Genomic DNA, 25103 nt, shown 5'->3' with positions numbered 1-25103 from the left:
CGTATATATGAGAAATCTCTATATTGAGCTGGCTGGATAGCTCAGTAAATCAGGCAATTGGCTGTGTAGTCAAAGGTCAGAAGCGAAGTTCCTCACTATACAGTATCCCAGAATAGCTAGCCTGTGTAGCCATGGGCAAGCTGCATGGTCTTGGAATGCCTCTACAAGAAAGGAATTCTAAATTACTTCTGAGTATTCTATACACCAAAAATCTTGAAAGGATTTGTCATAAGTCAGAATTGTTTTGATGACACACAGTCATAATAACTTTAAATTCTAGCCATGTGCATTGCTGGCATTCAGCTCCCAGAATTTTCTCCAGTAGCAAGCCAGCTTTCAGAGTCCCTGCTTGCCAAGTTAACTGGTTTAGGACAAGTCCAGACAAATGAATTCTATTATTAGTAGTAAAAATAAAACATACCAGTCAAAAAGACTATTCTATCTTTTCCTTCTCAACAGGTTTTATTTCTTGCTATGAATAATGGCATGGTAGCAAAATATGGGAGCACTGCAGATAGAAGTCAATGATATATGAACTTCCTAAAAATTCAGGAAAGGAGACAGCACAATTGCACAATAAAATCTTTGTGTGGAAGCATTTCTAATATTTTAGCTTAGTACAATAGTCATATTTGTCAGCACAAATTATTGGATTGAGGTTCTTCCTGAAAATTATGAAATACGTACCATGGGCAGCTGTTCTGTTACTATGTGTTGCTAAGAATGTCACCAAATAAACTAGTCTGTCATGCATGCATTCAACTCAGAACTCTAGAAAATTTAGCAGAAGAAATTAAAGTCAAAATGCCTGGGTGATGTCAGAGATATGAAAAACAGCAATTCTTGTCGCCATCTTTTAGTCATTTAAAATACCAGACGGTGCAAATTCACACCAGTATAAAGTCCTTTGATTTGTATCCTGACATATAGATGGCACAGTATGCATAAACTGTCTCTCTCTTTCTCTCTTTGTCATGCAAACAGATTTCAGCAGGACTATAAACATAGCTGTGTGCTTCCTGAGAAAGTTAGGTAAAGGTAAAGGTTCCCCTTGACAATTAGTCCAGTCGTGTCCAACTCTAGGGGGCGGTGCTCATCTCCGTTTCCAATGTATAGAGCTAGTGTTTTTCCAAAGACAATCTTCCGTGGTCACGTGGCCAGCAAAACTAGACACGGAATGCCATTACCTTCCCACCAGGGTGGTACCTATTTATCTACTTGCATTTTCATTTTGCATGCTTTCGAACCGCTAGGTTGGCAATAGCTGGGACATGCAACGGGGGCTCATTCGGTTGCGTGGATTCGATCTTACGACTGCAGGTCTTCTGACCTTGCAGCACAGAGGCTTCTGCGGTTTAACATGTCAAGAGTCACACAGTAAAGTACTAAACTGAAATAAATAAATAAATAAATGAAAAGAGTGGGATCATCCATATTTATCACACAGAGTACAACAACAACAACAAAATTAAATCTAGAGTCATTCTTAACACAAACAAGGCAAATTAAATGGATAAGTGATTTCTTGGGGTCTGTGTCATGATGTAAATGATAACCTCTCGCACCAATGAGATGTAAATGGGGCAACACATTTCATAGATAGGGATTTATACAGTATATACAAAGTGTGCAGCTATACATGTACCTGTGTGTGTGTGTACATGTCTGTGTGTACTATAGACAGTATATATTTGCCCACAGGTGCCAAATAGGTTGTATTCTTTATTTCATATCCTTTTTCATTACACTATTTTATTTGTCAATGAATGTCATTCATTATTCTCTCTCTGGGAATCATGTGTCCAATACAGGAGAGCAGTCTTTTTGTCATTTTAGAGTGCATCTGACATGACTTGGTTCTAATATGTTTTTGTAGGTAGGGTCAGCTAAGAAATTTTTTAATTTGACTTTCCTGTTCTATGTTGGGAAACCAGACAGACACTATTCCTCTTCATTTGTATTTTTTTTTTCAGTGAGTATAATTCAGCCAGCAACATTCATATGTGGAAATCAAAGAGTTAATTTGCTTTTAAATTGAGGAATGACTCAACTTCCCCCTTGAGTGTTTATTAAAAAAAAGAAGAAGTGGTGTGTGGGTGTAAGATGGTGGAAAAAAGCCATGAGAATGGATACACTAATTGGGGTTTTCACCTGCTGTGAGCCTAATTGAATATAATGGTTTATTTGTTACTCAAGGAGAAAGAAGATTATGCAAAGTGTCAGAATCTCAGACTCGTTTTTTATACTTCTCTTAGTGCATGGGAAAAGAAGACAGAATGTGTTTAAAGACAGCTTCAGTCTGCTATTAGACTGGGAACTGAAAACTCATCTAAAAGTAACTGCTAATCTTGTTTTTGCAAGAGGTTAACATAATTAATTGCATGTGTTCTGTATGTAAGTAAACAGAAAACAATACCAGTCACCAATGATTCTGCTTCTTAAATTAGTGATAAACATCGACAAGAAGCAGCTAGGTATAATATGATAAAAATGAAACCCTAAAGTACTAAATAAAAAAAGGGGAGGGGAATGCAGACATTGTGGTAAAATCCAGTTTTACCCTTACCATCAACTTTCACATAATAAAGTAAATTATAAGAATGATATACTAGAATGTTTCTATAGGAATACTATTCTAATGTGACAACAACTTCAATAAGCCCCTATTATATTTATGGCAAAGTTTGATTCCACTTCTGATGTACTACTGGCCACAGATACATAGGTTTCAGGTGAAGTAGTGAATCTCTGCAGTGCATTTGACACACTTTGTAAATATCAGCCTTCAAAAATATATTTCATTAGAATTATTTTTTTTAATTTGGACTATTACTTTTGCTGTTTTCCACTGGGCTTGGCATGGGTAACAATGGATACATAAATATTAAAATTTTCTTCTTGTGCAAATCACTTTCTGTTTGGGGACACTTAGTTCTGGACAGAGTGGCATCCAATGTAGTTTCCAGTTGCAGAACTAACTGCAGAAACCAATGCCACAGCTGGTTATGTGAGTGGCTGTACACATAGGGATTTTGGGAACTAGAGTTTATTATTTATGTAATCACATGTTCAAAACAGCAAAACATAATAATATTATTTTCCTTGTGAATTAGAATTGAACTACTTTAAGGGTGTTGAATCTTTGTCAGTCTGAAGCATAACCAGACTGAAATGTCAGTTATAGCTTTTAGCTTACTTGAAGTGATATACAGCCAGACAGTATAGTTTCTTAACTCCTTGATTATTAAGTACTTTATGAGAAATAAAATAGATGAAATTTTGTTTGCTGTTCTTTGTACATGCAGAATGTCTACAGCTCTGTAGTTCTAGAATTATTATATTATTAGATATCTTTGTGCATTGACTCTATTCATGTAGGATTCCCAATTATATTCTGTAATAGGAAATACAGCATATCTGTAAGCATGTCTGGAGGTAGAATCACCAAGTACCATATTTTTCGCACCATAAGATGCACTTTTCCCCCATAAAACAGGGGGGTGGAAAGTCTGTGCGTCTTATGGAGCGAAGAAAACAGATTATATTTTCCTGTTTTCTTCTCCTAAAAAATTGGTGTGTCTTATGGAAAGGTGCGTCTTATGGCGATTTTGAATATTGTACAGTACCTATTTGTACACATAGTAATAAACTATAGACTTTTTATAAAATGCAAGTAAAATAATATAATACAGAAATCGATTAGGGAAGCTCTACAGAATTGGAGAATTATGTCTCAGCCTGTATAGTTAAATGTAAGCCATGCTAACTCAACCTTTGTATATTTATACCCATATATATTTGTTAGCTGAAAATGAATAGGTAGATATGAGTATACAGTGGTGCTTTGACAACGATAATATGTTCCAGCTAAATCGCTGTACAATGAAATTGTTGTCAAGCGAAAGTAAAAAAACCCATTATAATGCATTAAAAAGCGGTTAATGCGTTCTAATGGGCGAAATACCTCACCGTCCAGCGAAGAACTTCCATAGGGTGGCCATTTTCTGATGCCTGTAATGCGAGGAATCCGTCCTTAACACAGCAGGGAGCCATTTTGCACAGCAGGGAGCCATTTTGAAACCTGACGATCAACTGTTTTCCGATCGTCATTAAGTGAAAAATCGGTTCCCAAAGCAGGGTACTGATCATCGTCAAGCGAAAAAAGCCCTTTGAAACATTGTTTTGCACTCGCAATAGCGATCGCAAAAACATCGTCATGAAGCGATTTTGTTGTGGAGCAGGGTAATAGTTAAGTGGGGCACCACTGTATCTTCCTATAGTGATAGAATTCCAAGAGTGATCTTATAAGCTGAATAAGAGGTTGATGGACCATATTTAGACTGACAGCAATGCACTTAAACTGCTGTAGATTTTAAACCTGAGCCCATGCAGGAATGAGATATATGTTATTTTTCAACAATATATTAGTTTTAACATAACACCATTTAAGGTCATACCTGTACTGGCTTCTTATCAAATCAGTGCAGCTTGTACTATAGCACATGACCTTACACTGAATGAAAGGCATAGCAAACTCCTGGCATAGCTGATAGCTCACAGGAAGGGTGATTGACACATACCACACTTTCCCCATCAGACTGAGCTGAAATGCATAATATAGTAAGTTTCCTATTATGATACCTGGTGCCTGGTTAGATTCATCACACAATTCTCAATTGTATTGTGCTTTGGCCAGATCACTCCATGAACTGAGTACATCCTAGAAACTCCCCAACATATGGAGGACATATATCACTCATTTCACACACTCAGAAGGTTATGCTCAAAATCCTACAAGGTATGCTTCAGCAGTATGTGGACTGAGAACTCCCAGAAGTACAAGCTGGATTTTGAAGGGGCAGAGGAACTAGACACCAAATTGCTAACATGCACTGAATTATGGAGAAAGCCAGAGAGTTCCAGAAAAACATCTACTTCGGCTTCATTGACTATGCAAAAGCCTTTGACTGTGTGGACCACAACAAACTATGGCAAGTTCTTAAAGAAATGGGAGTGCCTGACCATCTTATCTATCTCCTGAGAAATCTATACGTGGGACAGGAAGCAACAGTTAGTACTGGATATGGAACAACTGATTGGTTCAATATTGGAAAAGGAGTACGACAAGGCTGTATATTATCTCCTTACTTATTTAACCTATATGCAGAATACATCATGCGAAAGACAGGACTGGATGAATCCCAAGGCAGAATTAAGATTGCCAGAAGAAATATCAACAACCTCCGATATGCAGATGATACCACTCTGATGGCAGAAAGTGAGGAGAAATTAAAGCACCTCTTAATGAGGGTGAAAGAGGAGAGCGCAAAAAATGATCTGAAGCTCAACATAAAAAAAAACCCTAAGATCATGGCCACTGGTCCCATCACCTCCTGGCAAATAGAAGGGGAAGATACAGAGGCAGTGACAGATTTTACTTTCTTGGGCTCCATGATCAATGCAGATGGTGACAGCAGCCATGAAATTAAAAGAGGCCTGCTTCTTGGGAGGAAAGTGATGGCAAACTTAGACAGCATCTTAAAAAGCAGAGACCTCACTTTGCCGACAAAGGTCCGCATAGTCAAAGCTATGGTTTTTCCAGTAGCGATGTATGGAAGTGACAGCTGGACCATAAAGAAAGCTGACCGCCGAAGAATTGATGCTTTTGAATTGTGGTGCTGGAGGAGAGTCTTGAGAGTCCTCTGGACTGCAAAGAGAACAAACCTATCCATTTTGAAGGAAATTAACCCTGAGTGCTCACTGGAAGGACAGATCCTGAAGTTGAGGCTCCAAACCTTTGGCCATGTCACGAGAAGGGAAGACTCCCTGGAAAAGACCCTGATGTTGGTAAAGTGTGGATGCAGGAGGAGAAGGGGACGACAAAGGATGAGATGATTGGACAGTGTCACCGAAGCTACCAACATGAATTTGACCCAACTCAGGGAGGCAGTGGAAGACAGGAGGGCCTGATGTGCTCTGGTCCATGGGCTCACGAAGAGTTGGACATGACTTAACAACTAAACAACAACAACAAGTTGCTATAATCCCCTTACATGTGTAAACAATCTTTCCAATTTAGTGAATATGACAATGAGTAGACACCTGTAGGACAGTACTCTCAGACCTCCTCACAAGTAACTGGGCTGCATCTTAGAGTATACATTGAATACGTAAGGTCAGTTTCAGTTTCCAAGCAGGGGTGGAAAAAATCCTAGCTAAAATAGAGATGTACACTCAGTTTTGCAAATAGTTGAATTTCACCAAATAATGCCACATTTAGACAGTTCTGAATGCTATATAATTTTATAGTTCCAAATATCTGTAATAACAATTCCAAATATTTGTGGTCCCATTTACTCCTTTAGCGGGAGAACAGCATTTTTTCCAGGCTGAACTTGTGGCCTTGACCAGCAATCTAAAGTACCCATTCCACAACAGGTTTGTCTCCTTGTGGAAGAAGGTGGATTACCTTCTAATAACCCCCTTGGATTCTCAAATTAAGCAGTAGGCAATGGATGTTAAACAGCAGCATGGGAGGCAATGCCAGCCAATCTTCCGTCAGAGGACACAGGGAATTCCTGTTAAAATGTTTTACCTGTCTGTGTTTTTTTAAGGGGAAAATAATATTACTGTGTTTCCCTGAAAATAAAACAGGGTCTTATATCAACTTTTGCTCCAAAAATGCATTGGGGCTTATTTTCAGGGGATGTTTTGTTTTACAGTCATGTCATCTTCTTCTGGTTGCTGCACAATGCTGCACAATGGTGGAGGGTGGGGTTTTATCTAACTAGGGCTTATTTTGGGGGGTAGGGCTTATATTATGAGCATCCTGAACAATCATACTTGGGCTTATTTTCAGGTTAGGTCTTATTGTAGGGGAAACAGGGTATATAGTATTCATATTGATTGTAATGGAGAAATTCTAGATATCCAGAAATTCAGAATTTTAAAAATGAAGGGCTGTAATTCCAATTTCTGTATCTAGTCCCAGCATTCATTCCTAAAGTGAAAAGCCAACCAGTCTGTGCTGGCAATACAAAGCTAGATGAACCAATAGAGTCGCTAGGCTAAATGAACCAATGTCAGTTACTCTACCAGTGGCTTCAAATGAGATCCAGCCTCATTCACTGAAATGTACAAGCATAATATCCAAGCAGTACATTCTTCCATTCATAACCCTCCCTTGTTTTAGCACCACTCCACCCTTTCTACCCTTATTGTTAGTTTAAAAGGGCTTTACCGGTCTTTAGGTAACTGTAATGGCTGCATGAGGCCCTCTGGTTGATTCACATCACCATGGAAGAGCTTTAATGCATACTAACTACTTGTGTGTAATCATCAACCTAATGTAAACATGGTGGATGGCTAAATAGCTCAGTGGTTTAGGTATCTGTCTGCAAAGCCAGAGATTGGGAGTTCGATTCTCCACTGTGCCTCCCCAGAGAAGAGCCAGGCTGTGTGGCCACGGGCAAGATGCAGAGTCACAGAGCTGCCCCCAGAAGACGGGAATGGCAAACCACTTTTGAGCACTCTGAAACTAGAGTACTGTACTAGAAATCCCTGGAAGGGGTTGGCGTAAGTCAGAATCAGTTGGACAGCACATAATTATTATGAAACATGGTAGCCTAATATAAACACGGGGAATGGAAGGAAAGAGAACCTTGTGGATGTGTATTTGGCTTTTGCCTCTGAGCATGGGAGAGGACTTACTGATATGCTGCAAACTCTTTAATTCACAGTGCACTATTAGCATACAGAGTGAATGAATGGGAGTAGTTGGCAATTATGGCATTAGAAACAGTATGTTGTTTTTAGACCCCTCTTCCAAACTCACGTTTTCCTCTCTCTCTCTCTCTCTCTCTCTCTCTCTCTCTCTCTCTCTCTCTCTCTCTCTCTCTCTCTCTCTGTGTGTGTGTGTGTGTGTGTGTGTGTGTCTGCCGGGTGCCACGATCCCGACATATTCATTCCCCCCCCCCCAAACTCGTTCCTCAAACATCGGCCACGGGCGCGGAGGCTGACATATTTTGAGTGCCACCTTAAGGCACCCCCCCCTCCCCGGCTCTCCACCCAGACGATGCCGGCTTCGCAGACTTCTTGGGTTTGTTCTTCGGAGGTTTCCTAGGCGGAGCCGAGCTCGCCAGCTCCGCCTAGCCCCCGCAGCCCGCCCCTCTCGCCCTCTTTGCCCCCGCAATGCCATTGCTGGCTCCGCGCGGCGGCGGCGGCGGGTTAGGATTGCGTTAGGAGGCTGAGGGAACAGGCACGCGGGTGTGTGTATGTGTGTGCGCGCGCGCGGGTGCACATATTCGCTCTCTCCCGCGCCAAGACATTCACACACACATACACACACACACGGGGACGCATCTCCCTCGCGCTCTCCTCTTCGGTCGTTGGAGTGGCTGAATTAATTGTTCGGGGCGATGAGGGAACAACTCAAAGGGTAAGTTTTCATTCCTGCCACGGCCAGAGCCTGGAGAGGAGGGGTGGAGACCTTCGCCATCGCTTTCCCTTGGGCTTGTCGGCGCTTGTGGGCTGCTGGCAAGGCAGGCACTGAGAGGTAAATCAAACTTGGGAAGGCGGCTTGGCGCGGGGAGGAATTCGCCGCTCGCGCGTCCTCCCGGCCAGCTGTTCTCGCTTGATCTCCGTGCAGGTGCTCGGAACTGCCTGGAGTGTGTGGTGGGGTTAACTGTTTTGCCTGACGGCGGTGGAATGTGGAGATTAAAGATTTCTCCCTGATGCAGGGGAAAAGGGGACGAAGCTCTTTCTTTTTCTGCTTTTTAAATTTTATTCTGCTTTTCCCTGACATCAAAGTAGTCTTTTGAGCACACAGCTCCGCATTCCTCTTGTTCACTGGGCTTTAAAAAGCCCACGATTTGAAAGCTTCGCTGTCCCTACAATGGCTTTTCAATCATCCTGCTGTTTTGTGTGTGCATATGCGTAAAGAGAGAGAACTCGTATTATTCAATATGTTTGTGTGAAGACCCTGCACCGGGGGGTGGGGGGAAACGGCTGCCTTTTATTGTGGCTTTCGTTTATTGTGCTAAAAGGTCAAATTTCTGCTTGATTTCTTTAGGGAATTCGAAGTGACATTTAATTCAGTGCACTCTTTCCCTTTAAGGTGCCTTCCGTGTCTTGGTATATGTGGTCTAGTTAGAACACGCTGGCTGCGAAGGTATGAATGAAACAATATATGAAAGCAGCTAAGCAGGAAGTCGGAATGAGAGGAAGATAATATCACATTTTGTTGGAGAGGGCTGGTTTGGGCAGCAGTTTGCATCGTTAACAGAAAACTTGAATGACAGAATTAAGAATGGATTGTTGCATTTTGTGGTATATCTGCATCATTGTTTCACCCCTCTTTTCATTCTGGGGAAAATATTTGCTGTACTGTATGTGTTATAAACCTTGATTCAGAGACAGTTTAGATTTAAAGTTGCATGATAATTAGAACTAACAAGAAAAGATGAACAAGTTTCAAAACTGTATTTCAGTGTAAGTTGTTTACATTTTTTCACGGTGCATGTGTATGGGATTTCATTTGATATCTTAGAGAACTCAAGTATAAGTGTTTCTTACACTAATCTGCCCTTTTCAAAGTCAAACTCAAAAATCAGCTAGGTCTTTTAAAATAAGAGCTCGTCCATTGAAGTGTTGCTTATACTGACAGTAGCACCATAAAATATTTTTCCTCCATTATGGCTAAGGAATGGGTTGCAGTTGTAATGGCTTGATTGTGGATTTGAGGAGACCCTGCAGTGAAATTGCTTTGGCAGAAGTGGAGAGGATAAGCTTTGCAAAGCAAATAGATCAAAGGACAAGTAACAGCTGGAAGGTTGGCTTCCAAGCTTTAACAACTGTCAGAGTGCACAAAATAAAATGTATTGAAAAAGAAAGAGAAATTAATAAATAAACAAACAAATAAATAAGCATTCTGCTATACTTAGTCCATAACATTCCCTTCATTCTGCTCCTACTCGATGTTAGTGTAGAAACTTTTTAATTATTTTGTCCATTGTTTTGGAATTCTGCAAATGTCATAAAAATCCAATAAAGCAATGAATAATCAACTTTCTATCTCCAAAGTACACTAATCTAAGGATTAAAAGGAAAATATTTCACTGTGTAAATCAATGGACTGTAGATTTATAGATGGAGAGAAACGGTAATCCCTCACAGCCAGAAGAGGCTGCTACATTCTGCATTACTATTCTATTATTTTTATACTGATTAGTTCTCCTTCTGGCATACTGAGGGAAGATAAGGGGGATTTTTTTCATTTTTAAGTGACATACATTACAAAGAGGTTAGATTTTAATAGGTGTGGAACTGTTTTTTTCCCCCAAAATCAGCCATGATTTCTTTGTAAAAGCATTCCTATGACCATTTAATGTTTAGCAAAAGAATAAACAAATCCTAATATACACAGGTATATGTTTCATGTCAATTTATAACAGTGAGAACCTTAGCTTCCATTTGAAATGAAGAAGGCAAAAAGCTGTATCAACACTAAATTTTATACTAAATTGTTTTGCTAGTTTAATGTGAAATCATCTCTTACTTTTTAATTATTGGTAAATATTTCCCTGTTGGCACATGATAGCATTTTTTTTATTTACACACATGCATCTAGCTCATATTGCATTTTTCACGTAAACAGTAGGAGGAAGAGGAGGGCACTCACTCTAGTGCTGTTGTAAATTAGGAACAGAACAATATATTAAGAAGTTACATATATATATATTAGGAACTTACATTTTAGAATTAGATTCAGAAACATAGTTTAAGAAGTGTGGCATTGGTGGACTTTTATTGTTTTCTTCTCATTTCAATTGCTCATAGCTTAAATCTAACTCTTTGTTCCAGTAGTTGTAGATTCATTGATTCAATTACTGAATATTCAGTCAACAGTTATGTATGTCCCACTAATTCAGCAGGTCTGCTTTAATCAGGACTAGCAAGTGAATTGAGGCCACTGTAATGAAAGGTTCTAAAGAAAGAAGACTACATCTGGAGATGTCCAAATAAGGACACCTGAATACATTTTTTAAAATTTTTGCTGATTTGAATGAAATAATAGTGGTTTGTACACAACATCTACCTAGATCCATTTGCAGACATTCTTTGCTAATCTCATGCAGAATGTCCTTTTTAATTTTTGTTTAGTTGCCTTTAAAAAATGCACATCAGTGGAAATGAGCCTACAGTGGTGCTTCCAGAGACAGGATGCTGCAGGTGATGTTAATAGGATACAAACCACTGATTTTATTGTATATTTTGGTATGAGTTGAATAGTGCAGTTCCAGTTCCATTTGTTCAGTAATTAGAGGGAAAGTCATTTACAAATTTCTTCATTTGATTACATTTAACTTCTTTTCTAGATGGACTTTCGACCTCATATACAGCCAGTTAACAGACCCTGTTGGTAACACTGATATGGCAGTGGCTTTATGTGTGTAGTTATCTTTATGAGACTCTCTGTCAGAAAAATCTTATGGATGCTGTGCACATCCTAGCATTGGGATGGTTGATCAAGGTGTAAAGAAGATTTTCCATGCTGTTATCTGTCCTCCACCTTATTGTCAGCGAAGCCCATCAGAACTGGGAGAACACTTGCTTCCTTTACCTTCCTAGCTGATCTAGAAAAAATGCTATTAAGAGAGCATAGAAAAGTATCTTGCACTCACTGTGGTTCAATATTATATATTCTCTCTCCTGGGAATTGGTTCAGAGGATCTTCCCCAGCCTAGTCCTGTGATGTCAGAGATTGAACCTGAGTTGTTTGCGAAATGTATGTTCCAACACTGAGCTGTGGTAAACTGAGACTGGAGTATAAGCAAAGAGAATACTGTATTTTTTGCACCATAAGACTCACTTTTTTCCCACAAAACAGGGGGGTGGAAAGTCTGTGCGTCTTATGGAGTGAAGAAAACAGATTATATTTTCCTGTTTTCTTCTCCTAAAAAATCGGTGCGTCTTATGGAAAGGTGCGTCTTATGGAGCGAAAAATAATCTTCTTTGTCATGCACTCTTGTCTTTTCCCAGTTTGGCTTTGAAACAGGAATAAACTAATAACAACCTGGTTATACCTCTGAACTCTATTTTGAGGTTAGTACACTGTTTGCTTCAGGATCACTAACTGCCTTGATTTCACATGATAATCTGCTACATGAAGCATTTCCTTGGGAGTAGAGACAACCTGTCTCTTTGAGCAAACAGAACACTCCAAAAAGGCTGGAGAGGAAAATATGGTATTCTGCTACCATAAACATATCCTTTTCCTTCTGATGCGATTTTCTCTTATTTTTTATTTAAATCATAAGAACTTCAAAATGTGGGGTTCAAATGAGGTAAAAAATAAATTGCTGAAATTCTTCCAAACAAATTCCAGATGCATATACAAACATTTACTCCAAGGACAGTAGCAAATGTGTGTGTCTCTCAGTAAAGGCATGTAGAGATTTTTCATACTGGAGCAGTCATTAGTATTTAAAGCACTATATTTATTTGTTGGATTTTTTTAACATGCATTTCTTCCAGTGAGTTCAGAGTGCTCTGTTCCTGCCCATTTTTAGCCTCCTGTGATCTTGGTATACTGTATCTGAGAGGGTGTATTTGGCTCAAGGTCACCATTGTGTTCTATAGCTGCATGGGGAATTGGACCTAAGTCTCCTAAAACAAGAATAGTACTCTGGCCTTGTATAACACAAAGTACTACCCTGTTTCCCCTATAATAAGACCTGAAAATAAGCCCTAGCATGATTTTTCAGGATGCTTGTAATATAAGCCCTACCCCCAAAATAAGCCCCAGTTAAGTGAAACCCTGCCCTCCACCATTGTGCAGCAACCAGAAGAAAATGACATGACTGTATTTGAATAAATGTAGATTCTTGTACATGAAAAAAAATCCCCTAAAAATAAGCCCTAATGAATTTTTTTTGGAGCAAAAATTAGTATAAGACCCTGTCTTATTTTCGGGGAAACACAGTATAAGATAAGATCCTTGAATCTTTTGAATAACTGTATAGTATATGCTATGCATGCTTTCTTTTTAAGTATTTTAGTTCATTTTGGAGAGTTGGAACCAAGAGCCTGAGGGAAGTATGAAATGTAATGGAAATGGTCCATAGCACACGTTCATTCACCAAATCTCACAATGTACACATTTTATGCAGCCCATTGTTATTGAAGTTGAAAAACCTCTTTGAAACAAACCTGAATGTTTAAAGAAATTTGCCCACTCGAGTTAAAAATTGCTTCAGTTCTATTAAAGGTGCTAATGTTTTCCCCACTGTGGTTAAGAATGCTCAGAGTTGCTGAATTGGCACTTCGTTACTTCACATGGTGCTCCTTCTTTCATTCAAGTAGCCCCAAAGCAAACAATTAAATGGCCTTTGAAAATGGCAGCGAAGCATATGAACGGAAGTCTCGGTGGAGTCTAACCTTTCCTTGAGCTGCACTTGTGTGTGGAATTGTTGATAACTTTCTAAGCTAAAAATTTCAGAGGAGGAGGAACACTTTTTATTTGATGGAGTGAAATAGCTGCAGCCTTCTTGTGTTTTGAATATAAAGTGCTAGTAAAGCTGTTCTTGCTAGAGCAAGAACAGAAGCTCCAGCAATGATAGTTATTATTTTCTTAAAATTCCATGCAGGAGTAAGAGAACTTCTGCTGCTTCTTGAATTCATTTTCTGCTCCTTCTCCTGCTTTATTCAAAATTTCTTACAATTGATACATGTCTTCAAAAAAAGAGCTTATTTATCACACCTGATGCATTATACAGGTTTGGTAAGAGATGTTGATTCCATTTCAGTGCAAGTCAAAACTTGCCATTTTCTGAAATAAACTGTAGGGTTAGGTATTGGTAAACACTGGTGTGTAATCTTATTTCAGGTTTTCTGAAAACACTGGGACCTTCTCCAATTTTTTTTAGTGGATCAGTATATTAACCCTCTTCAGGCCTTCTGAAATTGTATCTGTGGAGGGGCTGCAGGTTTGGCCCACCTTTCTTCTAACATCCCATTTTGAACAGCAGGATTCAGAGAGGGAGTGTAAGCATGTTTGACTGAACATACCGGTTTTCCTGGCAGAGAGGAAATTTGATTGCTTGAAATCCCTATTATGAAGAGGACTGTAATTGCATACTTGATACAGTATCTCTTTTCAGACTTCCCTAATGAACAGGGGTGATGGAGGGCCTAGGGTCCTCTGCACACCATCCAGTTGCCTCTTCCTAGATATAGTTTTAAAATTCCTGAATAGAGCTGTTGTCTCAGTGGGTAAGAAACAGGAGCACAATTGGAAAGGCACTTCTGCATGTTTTGGTTTCACACAGGGTTCACACAAGTGTCAGTTGGTCGCTATTAGAACAGACTACTGGCTTTGGCCGAACATGGCCATTCTTATATTCTTCAGTTTGTGAACTTGGAGAGCTGCAGAAGTGAATCTTAACCCCAAAGTACTCATTGCACACAGGCAAGAGTAGATTAGCAACACATTTGAAAGAAGAAAATCTGTTTTCTCTGAGGAAAGATGACAGTAGGAATGTGTCAAGGCTCTGAAACTCTCACTGTGCATTTCCATGGCTTTTTTATGGCATTTGAGACAAGTACTAAAGATGGTTCCTCCCTTGTTCCACATTTCCAGTGTTGGTCCCATCATGAGAAACTGCCTCCTGTCTACCTTCCTTAGCAGTCAGTTATGCACATATGTGTATAACATCTAGCTTGGGCTTGAGCTGCAAACCTATTAGCTCCCACAGTAGTATTTATTCATGCATGTTGTTTGTTTTGAAGAGATGAATTAAGAGTACAGAAAGCAGTAAGTATAGAAATCTGTATCCCCATAATCATGAAAAGAAAAGTTGTGCTAATTTCCACAGATAGGAATATGAAATGTATGAATAAATACATACATAAAAATTGGAATGAATATGGTCTATCTCTTCAGTACAATTCAGAGTTGTGATATCAATTTTTAATTGTGGAACAAAAAGAGTTCCATGCCTGTAGCTTCATGCCTGACTTCCTTTAGTAGAAGGCTTAGGAACATTATAACTGCTGTGGGATTAAAGTCTTATTAAAGACAGATAGATAGAAGGAGTGCATTGGGAAAGAATGAGGGAACAGTGGAGGTAGCACATCTAAACAATGATTAGGATGAGTGAGAGTCTGTAATAGCTTCAGAAGAATATTACGAACATATTTGAAACCAATTCATGAATGTCCACAGCTCTCTACTTTTCTGTGTGTGTGTGTGTGTGTGTGTGTGTGTGTGTGTGTGTGTGTGTGTGTGTGTGTGTGTGTGTGGTATGTGTACATGTATGTGTGTTTTTATGCTGTATAAGCTAAAGCATTGTGTGTTCAGATTGCTGTTTAGGGCTGTTAAGAATGGATAGTCGTTTTGAAAGTGTGAATTGTGAAAACGAGCTGTTACGACTAGAACATTGGTAGTTAAAACTCATGGAACTCTACCTTGCCTTCATAGAAAGGATCGTGTCCTTTTTAACATTACTGTATACTGTGATATCATGTACTAGTTACAAACACATACTGTACATTGTTAATTATGAAATGGCAGCAGGAAGAATTTAGGAATTGTGAAAATAATATACTTTGGTTAGAAAGGTTTATTCATTTGGTGATCTAATTCTTCACATGTATAGTCTAATTTTAATGGAAGGGTCTGTCTTTGCATGAAATTAAAGCTAGAACATGAAACTTTTTTTAAAAAAAATCCTCTTAAAACAGAAATGTCAAGACAATACAGAAGTTTGATTTCAGGAAGCATTTATTGGCACCATTTAGCTACAGCTAAATTGCTGAGCCAATGAGTAATGGCCAAATCTGCATTCTTAAGTAAAGTTATTTTTTACATAATTTTTACTTATTTTTTACAGACAAATAATAGAAATCTGAAGCAACACAATAAATATTTTAGACAGAGTTCATCATGGTGACAGAAACTTTTAATCTACTGTCCATACTTATCTACAGATATTAAGATTTTGTTTATTTATTTATTTATTTATTGGACTTATATACCGCTCCATAGCGCTACAAGCACTCTCCGGGCGGTTTACAATTTTAATTATACAGGCTACACATTGCCCCCCCAGCAAGCTGGGTACTCATTTTACCGACCTCGGAAGGATGGAAGGCTGAGTCAACCTTGAGCCGGCTACCTGGGATTTGAACCCCAGGTCGTGAGCACAGTTTTGGCTGCAGTACAGCATTTTAACCACTGCGCCACGAGGCTATCAAATCACATCAAATTTGCGGCAAGCCTAAAAAGGTTTCCAAAATGTGGGATATATGTAAAGTCTGGTGCTGCCATTGTCATCCTCACCCCCCATGGCCGAGTAATTATTTAAACCCTGGCCTCCTGAATCCTGGTCTGATGCTTTATCCATTACACCAAAATATAATAATAAATTACAGTATAAGTAATATATATTATTAGTATATAGTAATTGTATAAAATATTATTTCAGCCCATTAAACTATATATTATTTAGTCTGATAAGGATTAATGAATTTTCAGACAATCCTTTGTCTTTCAGTTCTGAAAAAAAAGCAGAATATCAGGGTAGGTGTGAATATTTGGTTAACAGATATTTTATCAGATCACCATTTATAAACCTGGATAGATATATTTTTTTACATTTTTTTCAAGAACTAAAGACTCTCCTTCCAAAATTCTTATAAAATACTTCGTGAGTGGTCCGTTTAGAAGTAAAAGCACCTTTGAATTCAAATGATTTTCTCTCAGATAAATGTTAGTAGGATGGCAGCATAAGAGGATTGGTTTAAAGTAGGGTGTGCAATCTCCAGGGGTCTGAGAGAGAGATGCCCATCTCTGGATCTTTGGGGACCATGTCCACTCCCATAACGCCAACTCTGGTTTTTTTTTTCCTTGCAAATTGGTGTGGTTGCTCATCCCAAAATACATCAAAAGCTGGTAGAAATTAAGTGAACTCACATTCTCAGGGTTTTTAAAAAATTGTTCATCTTAAATATTAAGCTTTAGAAAAATTAATGGCCTCCTCCATCATTTCCCTTCTCCACACAGGAACTGCACTGTTTATTTCCCTGAGAAATAACTCAGAGAATATGTAGTGTTCAGTTCCCCTACTTTCTTCCACAAGTCAATGAATGACTTGTGGAAGTAGTTCAGTAGTAAAAAGAGTCCAGGTTGTTTCTGTTTTATTTCTAACCTGATTATTATATGATTAATTGTGAATTGCCGGGTAGGTGGGGCTCGTCAGCCATGGAAGGCAGCCCATCTAGGAGAAGGAAAACTTCCATTTCAAACCTCCACTGCCTTGTGGCTATATCCACTCATGGAAAAGGCTTCAGGAGTTAACCTCGAGGCAAAATCCGGAGCTGGAGTCCCGAAGGCAGCATGTGTCATTCTGCCAACTCCTGCGACATTGCTGGATCCAGTTGTATTGTCCCCTGCCTTTCCATTGGACCATTTCAGCAATGTGGAGAGGGTGGATCTGCTGCTTGGGTAACAGCCTATCCTCCATATTACCTTACCCGGGCTTCATGCTCTGGAGAGGACACTCCTCGATTCAGAGCATGTTACCATAGTCTCTCGAGACTGAAGGATGCCTATGCTATGCAATTGTGAATTAACATAAAGCATATTCAAGACTCTACTTGATCAGTCAACTATCAGTTTCTGCTACAAGAAATACATTTGTATTTTTTTATGAGCTAGACCTGTACGAAGCATGTTGATTTTGAACCCTTTTCAGATTCTGTTATGCAGGTGAGGAGTACTTCCTTGCCAAAAATACAGTGAAGGAATTGGCACACTCCTGAGCCTTAGTCCTTCTTGAGACCTTCTGCTCAACAGATTGCATTGAATCTGCAACCCTGTTCAGGCTTCAGTCAACATCATTAGAAATCTCTTTCTAGCTGTTTTGTACAAATGATGGCCAAGGTGGCTGGAGAGAAATTAGGCTCTACAAGTGAGCAAGAACTCTTGAGTTAAAAATGGCTGTATGTTCACCTATGGAGTATGAGTGGTGGTAGGAATCTCTGTGCTTCAAACTCCTCTCGACCATTGCATGTAAAAGGTAATGATGGAGAGGGCAGGCCTGGGTGTACCTTCTGTGTGTTTTGATAAATCAGGCATGTTAATAGCTGAATAAGGTTTAAGATAAGCTACTAAGGATAGCATATCTGGATAGTATCAAGCCACACAATGCATATTCTATTGTATAGCACATTCCAATCCCTACTTTTGCATTTTTCTTTCTTTAATGTAGCTGATAAATGGATAAGTAATGTGTGAACCAAATACATTGCTATCAATCTAAGATTGTTATCCTACAGGAAAGCTTGATTCGATCCGTTGTGATACTTGATTACATTCACTAACCAGTCACTCTGCGGCAAACCCACTTGCTTCTGTATAGCCCTTATCAGTAATTTAAAGTCTATAAGAATGTGCTTAGTGTCTCAGCAACAGAAGCAAACATGTTATTATAAGAACACATTCCTATCATCCATTAGCAGGTCATTCTGAATCTCTAGTGTAAATATTGCCACATTTAGAATTTGGACCAATTCTGCTTGCAGCATTGTGTGAAAAGCTGAGTGGCTGTGTGATAAAATATTTGATACTAAGCCTTCACCCAGTGAATATGCTGATTAATTTTGCCTTGCAAGAAGACGAATCTGAAACCAAGAAATACTTTTCAGTTTTAGAATGTTGCAGTAGCATCCAGCTAATCAGGACTTGCTAAGATATAGTAATTATTTTTGTTACATTATTTATTTATTTTTATGTTTTAGCATTTTCACTTTCCCATTTTATGGCAGTTGAAATACAGGTAACAACCATGTAATTTCTCCCTTCTCCATTAAAAGCTATCACCATTAATATTTTTCAATATTTCCCATTGGGCCCATCTGTCTTATCTTTGCCTCCTCGTGAAGCTGCTTCCAGTATTAGAGATGCACAGGATGAATCTTAGATACAGCCTTTGCACATGTGACCAAAAATATGTAAGAATTATTTGAGAACAGAAGAGATGAAACACCCATTGTGAATAATTCTGGAACCACAGAAAATGTTAGTTTCACTATAAGGAAAAGTGTTCCACTGTGTCAGCTTGAAATTATCATCATTATATTACCAAATTTTGCTTATGTTATCAAAAAAATTGTAAACGCTAAACAGTGCAACTGCCTAATCATATATTTTGGAATAAATTGGTATTTATTTCAAAGGTATTGAGGTTAACATAAGCTAAGCAAGTAACTCTCCTTATTGCTTTGTCTTACAGTCATGAGACACAAACCACCTGCTGGGATCATCCCAAAATGACAGAGCTCTACCAGTCCTTAGGTAAGAGAATTCTCGTTAAACAATGTATAATGTCAGAATGATTTTTCTTGGTAAACTAATAAATTAATTTTGAATGAAAATAAAAGCTTTATGAAAAAGCAGTCCAATTTTCAGTCTCAAGTAGAGTAGAATAGGATATTTTTAAAGTTGGTTGAGCTGCTCAGTTTGGGATTGACAGCTGAATTTAGACCTAAGCTTTTAAAAGGGGGACAGAGGGATTAAAAAAAGAAATCTTAGCTTTAGCTGTCATTAAATGGTTTATATTTTCAGTTTCTGTGTTTTATCTTTTGTGACACATACCTTTTCATATACCTTTTAAAGAATCAAGAAATTGACATCAACCTGTTTCCCCTCGTTCTCCTTCCATCAGTTAAAAAAAGGTCAAATTTTGGTTAAAATTAGTATTAGTGTCGTCAAAGTACTGGGGCACATGCCTTTCACATAACGCTGTTATTAGGATGAATACTACTGCCTGTAACACCCTGCTGACCATTCACATTGCCTCTGACATGAAAGGCAACTGTTCTCAGGCTCCTGGACGTGCTGCATAGCTGCAGAAGGAAACTCTGGAATCACAGCACTCAGCCGTGGGACTCCACAGTTGTTTTCCCTCCATTCAGAGATTTTCCAGCAATCACCTAAGCAGTTTAAAGGGTACATTAAGCCAGAAGGTGGTTTTTTTTAATGATTTTGATGTGATTTTCAGTTTGCCTCTTTGTCTATGGATAGATTTGACCTTGGAAATGTTTAGTTATCTGTCATAAAAGGGCAGATCCAGAATGTACCTTTTGAAGTAGAGTGACAGCCTCCGTTATTCCTACCCAACTCAACAATTTTCAGCCAATATCTAAAGTCTGGATTCCATCCACCCACACCCACTTGAAAAGTATTTCATGAAAATTATTAGATCCTTTGAGAAACCTAGTATATGTTAAGGGGCAGCAGTGGGAGAGTGAAGAAGAGGGTGGTGGAATCTCTTGTACTCTGTATCTAATCTGTTGCCCTCAAGTGCAATAGAAAAAGAGCCCTGTGGCATAGTGGGTAAACGGCAGTACAGCAGTCAAGCCTCTGCTCATGTCACCTGAGTTTGATCCTGATGGATTCAGGTAGCCGGCTCAAGGTTGACTCAACCTTCCATCCTTCCAAAGTCGATAAAGTGAGTACCCAGTTCACTAAGGGACAAGATCTTATTTGCATAATTGTGTAAACCACCTAGAGAGTGCTTTAGCATTATGGGGCAGTATATAAGTCGAAACAACAACAACAACAGGATGCAATGGAGGACATTGTACTGTTAGTGGTACTAAAGTAAATTTCAATTACTAGTCCAGTAATTAGTAATTTCAATTACTAGTCCCATGAAAGGATGGGGGCAGGCATCCTTTCATGGACAAAATGTCCTGGGCCACACCTGTCTGCTTACTTTTGCAATGGGTTCTCATAGAATCTTTTTCTCAGGAATATAAGAATATTCAGAACATCCTACTCCTTTTCAGTTTTCATCTGGCTACCTTTGATTTAACCAAATTTGATCACACGAAGTTCCCAGTTCTCTCTAACTATGAGAATTTGTGCTTGTGAATTCGGGCTGTGTAATAGTTTAGAAGTTTTTTTCCTGTTGGAAATAAACGAAGCCATCTGCAAGCCCTTCTGAGGCAAAAGGAAAGAAAAACACATAGCATATGTATGTCTTATGATATGATTGACCAGCATTAATCATAGCTTGAAATAGCTATTTTACCAATTAAAAATGATGCTTCCTTAATATATTTTCTCTCAACATTATGTTGTTATGTTGACTACTGGGCATTCACTACTTCAGGTGCAAATAGGTATTTGAAAAGGGGAGTGGGGAAGTGGTCCAGTTCTGTTTGTCCCAGCTGTCACCTTCGCATCAGTCAGGAACACTGGCTTGGCAGGCTTCTGTTTCAACACTGAAGCTGAAAAAGTTGGCATTAGAAGGCTGCACTGGTATTAACCTCATTTACACTGAAACAGAAAGTGACCAACTCCAAGGGGGACAGCACAGGTTGGACCATCTTTTTAAGAAAATGAAGCCAGGCACCCACGTTTGTCTGTGTCTCATGCTAAGGAGGTGCGAGGAATTTCCTCTAAACTAGCTGAGGAAAATCTACACAACCGTGCCAACAATCCCATCTGGCCATCACTGAAATCTCTCTCAAGGTGACTGCACAAGGCTCTGATTAGAATGAAAAACCAGGATAAATGACAAGCAGTCTTACCAAACCGAGAATATGCACCTGAACATACTGATCTTTATAATGCCTTTGATAAGGCATAACAGTGTGGAAATGTTCTCTCAACCCAGTGCTCCATTTTTCTAATTGTTCCACTAGAGAATCAATGGAGAAAGAATGCTACAAATGCATTATGTGGTACCGAGCTCACCAGTCTTCATTCATTAGTGTGGCTACATAGAGACCAAAATGAATCTAAATGGATTACTTTTTGTAGCATTTGTTCTTCCAATGTATTCACATGACTACTTCCACCCACCCGCCTATTTGGCACCTGTGGTTACTTGAGAGAACAGTGTGGTGGAATATGATGTGCCATGGGAAAAAGGAAAAATGGTTTTGAAAGAGTATCTCTGCATTAACATAGATCCATTAGTGTGAATGTGTAGAAGCCAATTCAAAGAAGTGTTAAAAAGCAACCTGTTTTCCCCACCCCGCTTCTCCACTAGAAATCATTATTCAGTTAATGTGAATAAAATCCTATATAAAAAGAGGATAGGTGCAGTATTGGATTGGGTTAAAAAACAAACAAATACTAATTTACACACAAGAAGAAACGTTTTGCAAGATTATTAATGATTCCCACCCACCCTACGTAACTGGTGAGCACAAACATCTATGATGGAAAGGGAGGGTGTTTTTTAAATTGTTTTATAATGTGTGAGGAAACCGGCAAGTGGTACAGTGTAGCAGAATAAAACAAAAAAAAGTTTCTTCATTGTGGCCTCTGTGAATGCACACAAATGGGTTTTGTCTGCGCCTGTGTCGGACCCCTCAGAATATTCTAGAGCTTCAAAAAAATAACAATAATTGAAAGTTGCCCCTATAGTGCATGCTCCGCCTGCCAATAGCCTCAGTTCCATTTTTGCTGCCTTTGCATCAGGAACCTCTCTTACTAGAGCTACTTATTTCTTGGAATTGGTTTAGACCTTGACTTTTTGTCTCACCATGTGTTTTTCTTGTTGCCCCTCTTCTTTGGACTATGCATCGTTTTATTTGCCTTAAAAAAATCCTCTCCTGTTCGTTTATCTCCCGCCCCTTCCCTCGAACTTTATAATCAGGATCAGGAGGTCTTCTCTGAGGCTTTGGAAGACTTGCCCATTGATGGTAGAACCCCGGACTCTGATGCACTGACCTACATCCATCCTCCCATTCAAAGGATTTTTCATCATATGTCCAAATGGTAGCGAGGATGGCACGGTCCTTAAAACTTGACGTTGAACAGCCTCCCCCACCTGCTGAGGACTTGGTATTTTGAGACATTAATCAAGAAAGGTCTCCCCCTCTGAGTCTTGCGTTTATTCCTGCACTCATGGGCCTTGTCAAGGAGCCTTAGTCTATGTCTCCTGCTTCCTCACAAGTCACACGTAGAATGGAAAACCATTACTGTACTCATGGTAATGACACCACCTTTTTGATAAAACATCCCCCACCCAATTCTATTATCGTTCAGTGTAACCAATCTAGATCTGCAGGACTGCCAAACCCACCCCAACCAATAGGATGGGAGAAAACTGGATGTTTTCAGCCACAAAATGTATTCTTTTGCAACTTTTTTGCTTCGAGTTGCAAATTACCAAGCTGCCATGAGGGCTTATCAAAGGCAGCTTTGGGATTGAGTGCTCCCTGCCTTGCAGACTGCACCAGAAGACAATAAAGAGTCACTTTTGAACACTTACTCAGTAGTCATGACCGTAGCCAAGCACCAAAGGCTTGCATCCTGTCACTCAGCTGATGTGGCATCCAAATCTATGACATCAGCTATTGCCTTAAGAAGACATGCATGGCTTAGGTCTTCAGGGATCACGGAGGATGCCAAGTCCTGTATTGAGGGTCTTCCTTTTTGATGCAGTTGGCTTATTTAACGACAAAACTGATGACACTATGGAAAACTGTCCAGGTAGTGACAGACAACACCACGACCATGTACTACGTAAACAAACAAGGCGGAACCCACTCAATGTCTCTGCTTTACCTCACGGTGCTTCTGTGGGAATGGCACTATCAGCAACACGTTTCCGGTAGAGATTCATGTCTCCACGACAGACAACGAGATGGTGGACAAATTGAGTCGTCTAACTGGTCAAAACCATGAATGTGAGCTGGACTCACTAACATTCACAATGATCTGCAACTGATGGAGACATCCAATAGCTGACATGTTTGCCACGCATTTGAACAGAAAATGTGATCTATTTTGTTCTCATGGGGGCAGAGGTCCTGCATCCCTAGGAGATGCATTCATGACTCATTGGAGGCTGGATCTTTTGTATCTCTTTCTGCCCATTCCACTTACAGTGGGGTCTCTACTTAAGAACGTCCCTACTTAAGAACAATCCAACTTAAGAACAGCTCCATTTGCTAAATTTTGCTTCTACTTGAGAACAGAAATCCAAGATAAGAACAGGAAAAAAAAACCTTTCCTGCTCTTTTTTTAACCTTAGGTCATCATAGGTTAAAAAAAAATTCTCCCCATAGTGGTAGAGTACGTATTAACCAGCTATGGTTAATGTACGAACGCACCTCTACATAACAAAAAAACAGCCAGAACAGATTAATTGGTTTTCAGTCCATTCCTATGGGAAATTTTGCTTCAACTTAAGAACATTTCTACTTAAGAACACCATTCCAAAACGGATTAAGTTCTTAAGTAGAGGTTCCACTGTAGTTTCTATGGACGGAAAAGAGCAGATACGGATTAAATGGTTTTCAATGCATTCCTATGGGAAATGTAGATTCAACATAAGAACTTTTCAACTTGAGAACCACCTTCCAATACGGATTAAGTTCTTAAGTAGAGACCCCACTGTATACAGAGATCAATGATCAAGATCCATCAAGTATGAGCCAACGTGATCTTAATAGCTCCTCGGTGGCCTCGCCAACCTCGGTTTTCAGTCGTCAAAGCGTTGGCTTCAAACTTCATCAAACTAGACCTGATTCCTCATCTCCTCACACAGAACTCGGGCAGCATCTACCATCTGGACCTTCAGTCACTGCACTTGTCGGCATGGAGGATTCACCCTTTATCACGGAGGTTCTGGACAAGGCCAGGAAACCCTCTACAACCCTCTTATATGCCTACAAATCGAATAACTTCATGAAATTTGCACAATCTAAGGGATTGCAACCATCCCCAGTCTCCCTTGCACCTTTCTTACCTACCTGTCCTTCCTATTTAATAAGGGCTTAGCCCATTCTACTCTGAAGGTCTATATCTCAGCCATTGTTTCCCATCAGCCCAGTTGTTCTGAATCAGCACGTCTGTTTTCCCACCCTACCTTGAAAGCGTTCCTTAAAGGTCTTCATAATCTATGTCCGCCAGTGAAACCTGCGATACCAGAGTGGTCTCTAGAAACTCTTCTGTATGCTCTCACACATCCGCCTTTTGAACCCATAAGTTCTTCAGACTTGCATCTATTATCTTTAAAAACGCTGTTTTTGGTAGTTGTTACTTCTGCACGGTGAGCAAGCGAGTTAGCTGCTCTTAG

At 39.4% G+C, this 25103-nt stretch overlaps 1 protein-coding gene across 24 annotated transcripts in view; it reads left to right on the top strand.

Moving 5' to 3' along the window:
* Nucleotides 1-25103, top strand: part of DMD (dystrophin) — a 1295019-nt gene that overhangs the window by 1176571 nt on the left and 93345 nt on the right. For 20 of the 24 annotated variants that reach the window (XM_078390471.1, XM_078390476.1, XM_078390472.1 and 17 more), the window contains one exon: nt 19293-19354. In XM_078390471.1, the coding sequence (XP_078246597.1) occupies nt 19293-19354 (62 nt within the window). Of the gene's footprint in view, nt 1-8195; nt 8555-19292; nt 19355-25103 lie in introns of those variants that run through there. The other 4 variants (XM_078390485.1, XM_020790997.3, XM_078390486.1 and 1 more) reach the window with 2 other exon arrangements.

The sequence above is a fragment of the Pogona vitticeps genome, chromosome 3 (genome assembly GCF_051106095.1).
Source record: "Pogona vitticeps strain Pit_001003342236 chromosome 3, PviZW2.1, whole genome shotgun sequence".
In the NCBI taxonomy this organism is placed as follows: domain Eukaryota; kingdom Metazoa; phylum Chordata; class Lepidosauria; order Squamata; family Agamidae; genus Pogona; species Pogona vitticeps.
The sequence above is the reverse complement of the archived record's forward strand: the minus strand, read 5'-3'. Positions and strand labels throughout refer to the sequence as shown.